This window comes from Hemiscyllium ocellatum, chromosome 34 (assembly GCF_020745735.1).
Source record: "Hemiscyllium ocellatum isolate sHemOce1 chromosome 34, sHemOce1.pat.X.cur, whole genome shotgun sequence".
NCBI lineage: Eukaryota > Metazoa > Chordata > Chondrichthyes > Orectolobiformes > Hemiscylliidae > Hemiscyllium > Hemiscyllium ocellatum.
In genome coordinates this window covers 7964248-7977116 of record NC_083434.1, presented here as the reverse complement: position 1 = coordinate 7977116, position 12869 = coordinate 7964248, and the positions used below count along the sequence as shown (strand labels likewise).

Here is a 12869-nt window from a genome sequence, read left to right as displayed (position 1 = left end):
TTAATTTGAAGTAGGACTCGATAATCCAAGTGGTCAGATTTTAATTTAGTGGGGATTCAGTGGACTGTGAAATGGAAAGTCAATGAATAGACCATTGCAAGTGATGACCATGAAAGTGATGAAAATATGGTTGAGGTTTTCAGTGATTATTAAACGATGTAAGATTGGCAATCATTGCCATTTTTGATCTGGGATTAGTTAATCTTGGAAATGGATATAATATGGAAGATAGTAACTCAATGCTGTAGTACACTCAAAAAACTGTTGTAGTCAGGATACAACCAAGTGTGAATATAATTTCTCAATACAGATATAGTAAGTAAGCTTGGGATAGACCTAAATTCTCCTGAAAGCAGCAGTTGATCTTGAAAAAAAGAATGTTTACCACAGAGGAGAAAATGAGAAAATTGACCTTCTTGGAGGCAATTTCATCAATGAAGTTGTAGATACTCTGTTTAAGGGCAGAGAAGCCAGTGCGGTTAACTGTATAAAAGGATGAAGAGAAAGACAGAGTCATCAATTTGAGGGATGGCTGTTGTTGCTTGGGCTTCCTTCCAAGGAGAAGAAGTGAAACAGCTTAGGCCAGAGGAGCACTTAAGGCCACTTCAGGACTACACAGCAGGGACCAGAAGCTTTATTGGATGCAGGACTCCAATAGGTAGGTTGTAAATAAAATGGAAAATGGACCTATTCAGGAAATTAGAGGAAATTAGAGGAAGCTGTGACCCTGAAAGGACAGCTTTCTGTTTAGGAGAGCTCATGGCTGACAACGATATGATAGAATGGAGAGGAGGATTGTTGGAAATTATGGTGAATAAGTTTGGCAGGGGCCAAAGTAACAGCTGCTGGGGATTTAAAAAGACAGCTCAATACAAGTGGAGCTGAAAATGTGTTGCTGGAAAAGTGCAGCAGGTCAGGCAGCATCCAAGGAGCAGGAGATTCAACGTTTCGGGCATAAGCCCTTCTTCAGGAATGAGGAGCGTGTGCCAAGCAGGCTAAGATAAAAGGTAGGGAGGAGGGACTTGGGGGAGGGGCATTGGAAATGCGATAGGTGGAAGGAGGATAAGGTGAGGGTGATAGGCCGGAGTGGGGTGGGGGCGGAGAGGTCAGGAAGAAGATTGCAGGTTAGGAAGGCGGTGCTGAGTTCGAGGGATTTGACTGAGACAAGGTGGGGGGAGGGGAAATGAGGAAACTGGAGAAATTGGAGTTCATCCCTTGTGGGTAATATGTCTGTGGAGGATTTGTAAATGAAGATGAAAATTATGAACTTAGCACAACAGAATTGAAAAACTACTGGAGGTGTGTATCCTGATTGTAGTAAAGCCAGTGGAGCGGATGTGAGTCCCAGTTCAGGGGCAGGGACATAACCACTCTGCCAATAGTTTTCGATTTAATGTGGGAATTTTACATTATGTCAAATATCATTATAACAATGAATTTTGTCTGATTGATTCATTTGTCTTGAATGACAACAGCTCAGAGCACCCAGATGCCAGGGGTCATCTCAGTGAGGCACTGACAGAAGACACGGGCGTTGGCACTAGTGTTGCTGGGAGTCCTCTTCCACTTACCACTGGAAACGAAAATCTCGACTTAACTATTGTCAAACACTTACAGCACTCTGAAAAGCTTTTTCAGGTAATACACCCAAATGAACATGACAACTTCATATATTGACCATTATATTCAAATGCTTTTGATAGGATTTTGGCTGCATTGCTTCCAAGTTGTAATCCATGCATTCTGCTCAATCCAGGTACTCCTTAAAGTTCTTGATTAGGTTTACACATGTTTTTCCTTCTAAATCGTAAGTGAAAACACATTAGGTATACCAACAATGTATTGATAGCCAAGAAATGCAGACAATTCCTGGAGTAACAAATACTTCAAACCTTGCTGCTGTTTGACAGAGACATAAATTGTGGTCCTGCGTCATTGACTTTCAATGGCCTTACCAACACTGAATTCCCCCGTGATTAACATTGTGGGACCTACTACAGAGGAACCTTGATTATCCAAATACCAATTATCTGAAAATCGGAATATCTGAAAGAGATCTCGAGGTCCCAATAGAAACATAACATCAAAGACGTGTTTCCAACAGTGATCGCGTCTTTTGTTTACAGCGCTATTTGGAGACTCACCCCACGAAGGCAGCAGCAGCAGTCTTATTGTTGGTGTGCAGCCCAGATACCCCTGAGAGGGGGCGATGGCAGATGGGGGGGCAGTGTTGGACAGGGTTCTGGGGGCAGTGGGTGGCGTTGGTCGGTGTTGGGGGCGGGGGGGTGGGGTTGCACAGGTTTGGGAGGCGGGGGCAGGGTTGTGGGGTTTGGGGGTAGTATTGGACGAGGTTAGGACGGGGTGGTGGTGTTGGATGGGGTAGCGAGGTGGGGGCAGGATTGGGGGGTTTGGGGAGGCGGTGTTGGACCGGGTTGGCGGTGTCAGGGGTCGCTGTTGGTCAGAATTGGGGGCCGGTGTTGGACAGGGTTGGGGCGGGGTTGGTGTTGGACAGGGTTGGGGCAGGGGGCAGTATTGGACAGGATTGGGGGTCAGGGTGGGATTGGACGGAGTTGGGACGGGGGCAGGTGAGATTGGATGGGGTTCTGAGAGCGGGTGGGGTGCGGTGTTGGGGGCTGGGGCTCATGAGCTTTGTGCTTGTTGGCTGGGGGGTGGTATTCTACTGGGTTGGGGGCATGGGCTGTGTTGGAAAGGACTTTGGGGGGAGGGGGACCGGGTGAAGGACAGTATTCGTGGCGGAGGCACATGCTGCTAGTCTCCTGAACTGGGAGCAGACTTTTAAAAACTCCAAGTCCCAGAGGAAAGGCATTTAATCGATTAATCGAATAACCGATTATCCGAACGAAATAGTGCCCGACCATCACATTTGGATAATTGAGGTTCCCCTGTATTGAGTAGGATCTGAACTGGATGAACCATATAAGCATGTGGCTACAAGAGCAGGTCAGAGGCTGGGAATCATGCAACGAGTAACTCACCTCCTAACTAGCCAAAGCCTGTCCACCGTCCACAAGTCTTAATTCAGGAGTGCGATAGAACACACTGACTTGCCTGAATATATGCCACTGTTAACAGCGCTCAAGAAACTTAACTTGGTTGAGGACAAAGCAGCCCACTTGACTGGCACCACACCCACAAACATTCACTCTCTCCACCACTAATGCTTAGTAGCAGCAGTATGTCCCACCTATAAATGCATTATTAAAGTTCATCAAGACACCTTAGATAATACCTTCCAAACCTAAGATGATCACCATCTGGAAGGAGAAGGTCAGTAGATACATGAGAACATCACCAGCTGCATGATCCCCACCAAGCCACTCACCATGACTTAGAAATATATCACTCTTCCTTCAGTGATCAAAATCCTGGGACTCCCTCCCTAACAGCACTCTGGGTGTACTAAACCTTACAAAGGACTGTAGCAGTTCAAGAAAGCAGGTCACCACTATCTTCTTAAAGACAGTTAGGAAAGGACAATGAGCAGTAGCCTAGTCACTGACCCCCATATCCTGTGAAAGTATTAAAAGACTGGTCTTAATTCCCAGGATTTGGAATCTGAGGCCTGCTTGAGCTGCTGGCCCTGGCCACTGCTGCTTCTGAGATTGCTGGGATTACAGAGCTGCCGACCAATCAGAGAGGCCACTGGCTCTTTATGGCCTGAAATGAGAGGTGGACGACACACCTCCAGCCAGTTAGTGCCCCTTGGGCTGTTATATTGCCACAGAGCTGCTGTGATCTTTGGTAACTGTCTGGGTGGCAGGACAGGGACCTGCCGTTGAAAATATTCAGATTTATGTATAGCTGTTAGAATTACAAACTGGACAGTCCAATTGTACTTGTTATTTAGAAAGTGTGGCATAATATGTGACTCTGTAAAACAAGAATTGTGGTTGTGGAGAATTATTCATATATCACAGCACAGTACAACTTCATTTTAAAAAAGTATAGCTGATACAAAAAGACCTGGGGGTGCAGGTGCAGAGTTCCTTGCAAGTGGAGAGGCTGATAGACAGGCTGCTGAAGAAGGCACTTGACTTTAGATTACTTACTTACAGTGTGGAAACAGGCCCTTCGGCCCAACAAGTCCACACTGACCCGCCAAAGCACGACCCACCCAGACCCATTCCACTACATTTACCCCTTAACCTAACACTACGGGCAATTTAGCATGGCCAATTCACCTAACCTGCACATTTTTGGACTGTGGGAGGAAACCAGAGCACCCGGAGGAAACCCACGCGGACACAGGGAGAATGTGCAAACTCCTGAGGCGGGAATTGAACCCGGGTCCCTGGCGCTGTGAGGCAGCAGTGCTAACCATTGTGCCACCGTGCCGCCCAGTGTATTGAGCTTAGGAGTTGGGACATTGGTGAGGCCACTTTTAAAATAATGGCGGACTGCAGATGCTGGAAAGTCAGAGTCGATAAAGAATGGAGCTGGAAAAAGCACGGCTGGTCAATCAGCATCAGAAAGAGCAGGAGAGTCGATGTTTCGGGCAGGACCCTTCATCAAGATTGGGGAGGGGGAAGGGGGCTGCAAAATAAATAGAGAGACGGAAGGTGGGGCTTGGGGAAGGTGAGGTAAGGTAGGTGGAATGGCGATAGGTGGATGCTAGTAGGAGGTGAAGGAGATTGGGAAGGGTGGAGTGTATAGGTGGGAAGGAAGATGGACAAGTTAGGTCAGATCGGGGAGGGAGAGCTGGACTTGGGATGAGGTAGGAGTGGGGAGAATATTGCATTCAGTTCTGGTCTCCCTGCTATAGGAATGATGTCAAATGTGAAAGGGTTCAGAAATGATTTACAAGGATGTTGCCAGGTTTGGAGGGTTTGAGCTATAGGGAGAGGCTGATTAGGCTGGGGCTGCTTTCCCTGGAGCAGCAGAGGCTGAGGGGTGACCCTACAGAGGTTTATAAAATCATGAGGGGCAAGGCAAGGGTGAATAGCCAAAGTCATTTTCCTGGGGTAGGGCAGTCGAAAACTAGAGGGCATGGATTTAAGGTGAGGGGAAAGATTTAAAAGGGACCTGACGGCCAATTGTTTTCACACAGAGGGAGGTGCATGTGTGGAATGAACTATCAGAGGAAGTGATGGAGATGGCAACAATTACAGCATTTAAAAGGCATCCACTTGAGTATATGAATAGAAAGTGTTTCAAGGGATATAGGCCAAATGCTGGCAAATGGGACTAGACCAGATTAGGATACCTGGTTGGCATGGATGAGTTGGACTGGACAGTCTGTTTCTGTGCTTTATAACTCTATGATTCTGTGACTCTAACTGCACTTTAATTTTTTTTCTCTATTTAATAGCAACTTCTATCATTTGAAGAATGGCCAGTCATTCGGGACAGCCTCCTGGCTAAGATTTCCCAGCAAACCCGTGTACTTGAAAATCTGGCTGAGCTCAGCACAGAGAAACCAGGAAATATTAACCCTGCATTAGAAGGTAAGAGTAAAACAGTCCAAACAAAAAGTAATCTCTTGTTTTGTCAAAAGTTCTCCATACAATGCTCTCCCCGGACTTTTCTTTTAGAAAATTGTCAATTCGTCACACCGTCATTATGCTAGAACCAAATATCACTCTCCTGTATTCCAACCTTTGCTCCTTGATACCAATTATGTTTAATTTTTGAGGCCTGTTATATCACTCGTGTTGCCAGCCCAATACCCTGCCCTGCCAGTAGGTGTCCCTGCACCAGGAGTCCTGCCATACTGTGCATGTTTCTTGAGACAAGTAAATGGGGCATTTCTCATCTCAGGTTCATAATATGCATCAAAAATCTAATGGGGCTCAGTAGGCAAATCATGCAACTGTTTTGCATGCATCAACTCAACTTTTCTTGTTACTCAAACCAAGAACTGTTACACATATTACATAAAGCATCTTCTGCTTTAATTTTGAATTCCACTGTTTACCTTTTCCCCTCCATCACATTGATGCATAAATAAATAGTGACATAGGCAAACAATGTGAATGTTTAAGTAAAGGGGTAATCTGATAATGGTGTTGAGCGTATAGTACTGGAGAAACACAGTCAGTCAGGCAGCATCCAAGGAGCAGGAGAATCAACGTTTCAGGCATAAGCCCTTCTTCAGGAATTCCTCATGAAGGGCTTATGCCCAAAAACATTGATTCTCCTGCTCCTTGGATGCTGCCCGACCTGCTGTGCTTTTCCAGCACCACATTCTTGACTCTGATCTCCAGCATCTGCAATCCTGACTTTCTCCTGGATAATCTGGTAAGAACACACGACAGGATTAGTTAAGTAAGTGGTTAGTGGCACTGGCACACTCCTCAATAATACTTAAATAGAGAATGAAATATATCCCCATAAATAAGGCCTTTTCAAAAATGTCCCTTAGGATTGCAAATTACTGATGTCAAGGTAATTGCAAGAAAGGCTGGCTAAAGCCCAGTTTGTTCTTATTGCAAATTTATTTTCTTTATAATAGAATACAACACAGGAATAGATCCTTCAACCTCCTAAGCCTGCACCGTTTCCGAATCTTTATTTAGGCCCACTACTTATTGTAGTTTCTATTCTTCCGTTTGCCTCCCATCCATGTGTCCACTTGAAATGTTATTATTGTGCCTGCTTCCACCACCTCCACTGGCAGTATGTTTCAGGCACCCACTAAGTTCTGTGTGAGAAGTTTTCCCCACACCTCTCACCTGAACTTTCCCCCTCTCACCTTGCGCCTGTGCCCTCTTGACTGACCTTTCCAACCTGGGAAACGCTTCTGAACATCCACCTTATCTATGCCTCTCATAATTGTGTGGACCTCTAACAGGTTGTCCCTCAGCCTCTGTCTTTCCAGTGAAAACAATAGGAGTTTCTCCAACCTCTCCTCATAACCGAAACCGTCCAAACCAGGCAGCATCCTGGTAAACCTTCCCTGCATCCTCTCCAAAACATCCACGCCTTTCTGGTAGTGTGACAATCAGAACTGCATGCAATATTCCAAATATGGACTGATTAGTTTTATAGCTGAAAATGTGTTGCTGGTTAAAGCACAGCAGGTTAGGCAGCATCCAAGGAATAGGAAATTCGACGTTTTGGGTACAAGCCCTTCATCAGGAAGCCAGGCAGGCTAAGATAAAAGGTAGGGAGGAGGGACTTGGGGGAGGGGCGATGGAGATGTGATAGGTGGAAGGAGGTCAAGGTGAGAGTGATAGGCTGGAGTGGGGTGGGGGCGGAGAGGTTAGGAAGAAGATTGCAGGTTTTATAGATTGACTAGTTTTATAGGCCTGCAACACAACTTAAAATATTTCTAGTAAGGGACAACTTCTAGCATGGGAAAAAAATTAAACTGGAAAATATTTGATGAAAGGCATCAAAATTGTTCACTCTTGACTCAGCCTCATTAGGCTTTTGGTACATAATATGAAAAAGCACACAAAAAGCTTTGCATTGTTTTGCTTGGTTGATGTGTTACCATGTTTCAGATCAAATACTGAACTATGTTATTTACAGTTATTCCACAGTTAAAGAAAAATCAGGCTTTACTCTCTAGCTGGCTCGAGAGTTCCAGCTCAGGAAATACATTTTACGCTCCAACGGACAGATTGATAAAACAAATGAGTTTCCATTTTGGCAAAAATGTAAACGAAACCTGTCCAGGTCACTCTGAAACAGGTAGGGGGACCACCCGCCACTTCAGTTATACTTCTCTTAACCTATAAGCGACAGTCTCTGACTAAGATCATGAAGCCAAAGTAACAAATTCTAATTACCTTCTGAAGATAGTCTCAAAAAGACAGATTAGAAATAAAATAGTAGCTTTTGTAGTGGTCGATTTGTTGGAATTTGTACTGCTGCAGCCTGGGTTCAGTTCCCAGTCAGGGAACAGCTTTGGCTCAGAGCATTTGGGTTCAAATCCCATAGCTAGAAACAAATTAATGCATCCTAGTGCATCATGCACTCATTGAGTAAATGCATCACATGCTCAGAGCAGCACCAGGGGTGGCACAGTGACTCAGTGGTTAGCACTGCTGCCTCACAGAACCAGGAACCTGGGTTTAGTTCTAGCCTCAGGCGAGCGTCTGTATGGAGTTTGCATTTTCTCCCAGTGTCTGCGTGGGATTCCTCCAAAGTGCTCCGGTTTCCTCCCACAGTCCAAAGATGTGCATTTTACATGGAGAAATTGTCTGTTGTATGCAGGGATTATTAGGTTCGGTGGATTAGCCATGGTAGATGTGGGTTATGGGATACGGTGGGGGTCTGGGTGGGATGCTCTTCTGAGGGTCAGTGCGGACTCTATGGGTTGAATAGCCTCCTGCACTGTAGGGATTCTATAATGTTGCTGTCAGCTACAGAAATAAACACTTGAATTTATATCACAGTTACATGATCTCAAAGCAGCCTGCTTCATTATCAGATTAATTGAGCTGAACACTTAATATCATTATCAGCAAATCTGAACTCACGATAAACTCTTGACTTAGATTGAATATAAAGCTGAATCAAATGGGAAACCCTGGAATCTAGCTAGGGGAAGGAAAAGGATTCAAAAATAAAGATACTTATATTGGTGCCGAATTATTTGTACTTCTTTTGAATTTTGACGCTGTACCATATTATTCTGATCCCCAGTCTTTCGAACCATTGTGAATCAGATGCTGGATAAATCTGAGTTGTTCACTGCCCCTGAGGCACAGGAAGTGATAACTGTCTGCCAGTTTGTTAACTATTTATCAAATCACAACATATCTGATTTTGGAGATCACCTGACGCAGCTGGCAAATGAAGGTATAGTGTGATAGTTTCAGCTGTTTGAACACACAAGAAATTAAAGCACTCTGTTTTATGTATGATTTGTTCACGTAATGTGGGTATCATTTATTGTCTGAACCTAATTACCCAGAGAGCAATTCAGAGTAATTACATGTACGCCAGGCACAGATTTCCTTCTGTATATACCATTAGGATAACATTTCTAAGCATACGTTTCTAACATCTGCCACAGTAGGATTTGAACCCATGTCCTCAGAATATGAGTTTTTGTTTATTCATTCATGGGATGAGGATGTCACTGGCCAGGCCAGCATTTATTGCCCATCCTTAATTACCCAGAAGGCAGCTAAATGTCAACCACATTGCTTTGGGTCAAGAGTCACATGTAGGCCAGACCAGGTAAGGATGGTAAATTTCTTTCTCTAAAGGAACCAGATGATTTTTATTCTGACAATTAACTCTTGGTTATTATTAGACTCTTAAATCCAGACTCCTTTTGAATTCAAATTCCCTCATCTGCTGTGGGTGGTCCCCAGAACATTACCTTGGTCTCTGGATTAACAATCCAGTGGTAATATCACTAGATTTGCCTTGCCTTGGTTTGGGACTCTGGGTTACCTTAATATATGCAGTGTTTAAATGCTTCTAACCATGATCTAATTTCAAACTAACTGCTTCTGGCATATTTTATTTGATTACCCTAACATCATTCACATTGAATTATTTTTCCTTCTATTTAGACTTATTCCCTATTGTATTGATGTGTTCAAATATTAATATGTCTAGCAATTATTGGAGATGATTTTCTTTAGTGTCAGCACATTACTGGTGTCAGATTTATGAATTTACAAAGTTGTACCAAATAGAAAATAATTTGACTTGCACTGCACTATGTGCCTGAAATCACAACTTGCACTCTTGTTGATGAAGCTCTACCCTAGGAGTGATAACTCATTAAATCTGCCTGACGGATAATTTTAACCCAACCCATGTGAGTCAGTTTCTTGTTTTATACCCAACACAATGGAAAATACAATTAAGGAGGGTGTCGGGAGATTATTTAACTCAAACCCCTTCCCTCTTTGCGGGTGCAAAAAATTATAATCATTTCTTACATCATTTTTCAGCATTTTCAAATCTCCTCATCATCAAATCCATTACAGCTCTATTTAGATGGTATATTTGCCGATGCATAGTCTGAACCACAAAGAAGGAAGAAAGAATGTGACTTTTTCAGGCAGTTTTCACATACTCCATGGATCCTGATACACTTCACAACCATTTGAAACTACGTGATAGTACAGTGAACTAATTTCCACAGAACAAATGCCCCACAAACAACAGTGGGATCAGTTAACTTTGTTGGTGTTGAACGGGTAACCAGAGGAAATCTTATGCTATATTCTATGAAACAAGTATCTAATGGATCTCATCACTTCAACTAAACAAACAAATGGAACCGTTGCTCAGCATCATGCAGGCAGACAGCATAAATTCCTACCTCAGTTGTACATCTCTCATTAAACACAGCACCGTGAAAAAATATTGTGCATGAAACCCACATGCACAGTGCATAAGCTTTCCTCCTAGGAATAATTGAAGCACTATTGGGAATATTGCTTTACAAATGAAATTCTCCCCTTTGGGGCACAAGTTTCCTCTCCTTTAAGGTGATGAGAAAAGTGGGAAGAAGGGCAATTAATTGAGCGTGTTGGCCTGTGAGAAATTCTTACTTCCTGAGCAAATAAATGCCTGGTGAGTAGGTTCATTGGAAATTCTCTCCACTCGCTTGGAATTGAGGCCCTTAGTGATCAATTACATGTCACAAAAGAGCATCAATTTTCCGCTAGCCCAATTCTGTGCCTTCATAGCATTCAAGAAATGTGGCTAGTTCCCTGACTGGATAACCAGGCCAATGTGTCTCCTAGGCTGGACGGGGCCTGCATTTGCTCCAATCTGTGACCAAGGCAGGGCAGGGATCCAGGGTTAGCTGGGGATGAGGGTGGCCGCTGTACACCATTCCCTGTGTCTCAAACCACAACCACTTGTAGAGGTGGAAAAAAATGACTTACCTTCTCAGAATTGCATCACTTGAAAACTCTTCAGAACAGACCCAAAATGAATCCAACCAGCTCCCAAGCTGCATCTCTTCACAAAAAGCAGCCAGCCTCTGATTGGCCAGCAACTTCCAGTGAGGTAAAACTCCACTGTCGAGGCCTACAATTGGCCAAGAAGCTTGTTGAAGAGCACTTCAACTTGATTGGAGCTCATTTCTGCCAGCTTTCCTGCTGGTGGAGGCAGTAAGTTGCCACTGGATGCGTCAGCCACATCTAGGTCACAATTCTCTGATTTGAAGTCTGAGTCTTATTAATACGCAGTTGTGGCAAGGCACCCTCCATGTGATTTTACCACTATACACTGCTGGTCAACACAGCTACAAGCGTATGATAGTATTACAAAATTAGAAAATCCATGAAAGGTATTGAAAATGTAGTGATAATTAATAACAACACAGCTGAGTCCGAAAGGAGTGGTTTCAGCCCCAATCCAGATCCAAGCACAAGACCTAAGTCGGCTGAAGGAGTCCTGCACTGGCAAAGTTACCATCTTTCAGATGAACCATTAACTGGAAGGATCAGCCTCTTCTCAGGTGGCATCAAAACGCCCATCAAACTCAAAACTAAAAGAACTGTGGATCCTGGAAATCAAAAGCAAAAATAGAAATTGCTGGAACAACTCAACAGATCTGGCAGCATCAGTGGAGAGGAAGCAGAATTAACATTTCATATCCTGTGTCCCTTCTTCAGAACTGATGGCAGCGAGATACCAACCTTTTTCCTAGCTACTACCACTTTAGAAGAAGGGTTACTGGTCCCAAAATGTTAACTCTGCTTTCCCTCCAAAGATGCCGCCAGACCTGAAGAGTTTTTCCAGCAATTTCTGTTTGTGAATCCAATCAAACTATTGGAAAACAAGCTAAGTAACTCTCCCAGCACCCGATCGAAAATTATCCATCAATCAACACCATTAACTGATCATTTTACCTCATTGGTGTTTGTCAAGTTCAAACCAGCTGCCAAAATTCCTACTTTATAGTAGACATTACACTTTAAAAGGACCTAATTGGTTGTAAAACACTTTTTAACATCTTTCTTTCATATACTATTTTTATCTAACGTTTGTGATGAAATGAAGCCTGGTGATTGAAAACAATCTCTTTGTTTTGAAATGTAGTTGTGCTGCAGCAGACTCTTCATTCCTTGCAACCAGAAAAGACACGAGAGACATTGGAGGAGCAGCCAGCTCAGAGCCTTCAACCTTTAGAGGAGACCTTAAAGGCGATAGCTTTCCTTCTACTGGAGATGAACAATGACCTAGTACAAGCTGCCACTTCTTTCCTCACCACAGCATCAACAAACAACAATTTCAGAGAAAAGGTAGAAACTCCAATGTAATGTTGAGATGTTTTGTATTGTTCAATTCATAAATCATTAAACTGGATAACAATGTGTCCATTATCTACATGCAGTTACATTTCATACATAATCTATTGAACAACACCTGCCAGTACTTCAGAACATTTGTCCACATCTACAGGCTTTTAACCTGAATTTGGAAGTTGTACTAATGAGTCAGAGATAGTTTCCAGTAATAATTTATTATCTCACTCATGTATAAACCTCTGCATTTACCAGTTTAATTCATTCAAATAATTTTCAACTTACCATTACTTTGATAACATTGGATTCATTGTTTTTTTTCTCTTTTGCTTATTTGACAAAACCATTCTGAGGTCATTACCTGCAGGTGTGCTGTTCATGATCTGTCTGCGAAATTTATTTCAGTGGCTAAGGTTTCCAGCTGAAACTGCCTTGAAAATGACCTTCTGACTTTTGCTACTTACTGTAGTATAGGAATCTGACAGAATATACGGAGACAGTTCAGCCCATCACGCCTGTCTCAGCTGTTTGGGAGAACCAAGTAACTATCCCACTCCCTTTGCTGTCTTTCCAAACCCCTGTAAATGTTTTCTTTGTTTACGCAAACCCAAATTCCGATTCAAACTTACCAGTGAATCTACTTTTATTATTGTCAACAGCGATTATAATAAAAGT

General features: G+C 43.2%; 1 protein-coding gene across 8 annotated transcripts in view; it reads left to right on the top strand.

Moving 5' to 3' along the window:
• The window catches only part of ripor2 (RHO family interacting cell polarization regulator 2), a 247139-nt gene that overhangs the window by 216191 nt on the left and 18079 nt on the right, over positions 1-12869 (top strand). For 7 of the 8 annotated variants that reach the window (XM_060850024.1, XM_060850028.1, XM_060850026.1 and 4 more), the window contains exons 15-19: positions 1476-1638; positions 5330-5465; positions 7495-7656; positions 8614-8769; positions 11989-12191. In XM_060850024.1, coding sequence (XP_060706007.1) covers positions 1476-1638; positions 5330-5465; positions 7495-7656; positions 8614-8769; positions 11989-12191 — 820 coding nt within the window. The remainder of the gene's footprint in view (positions 1-1475; positions 1639-5329; positions 5466-7494; positions 7657-8613; positions 8770-11988; positions 12192-12869) is intronic. The other variant, XM_060850032.1, reaches the window with a different exon arrangement.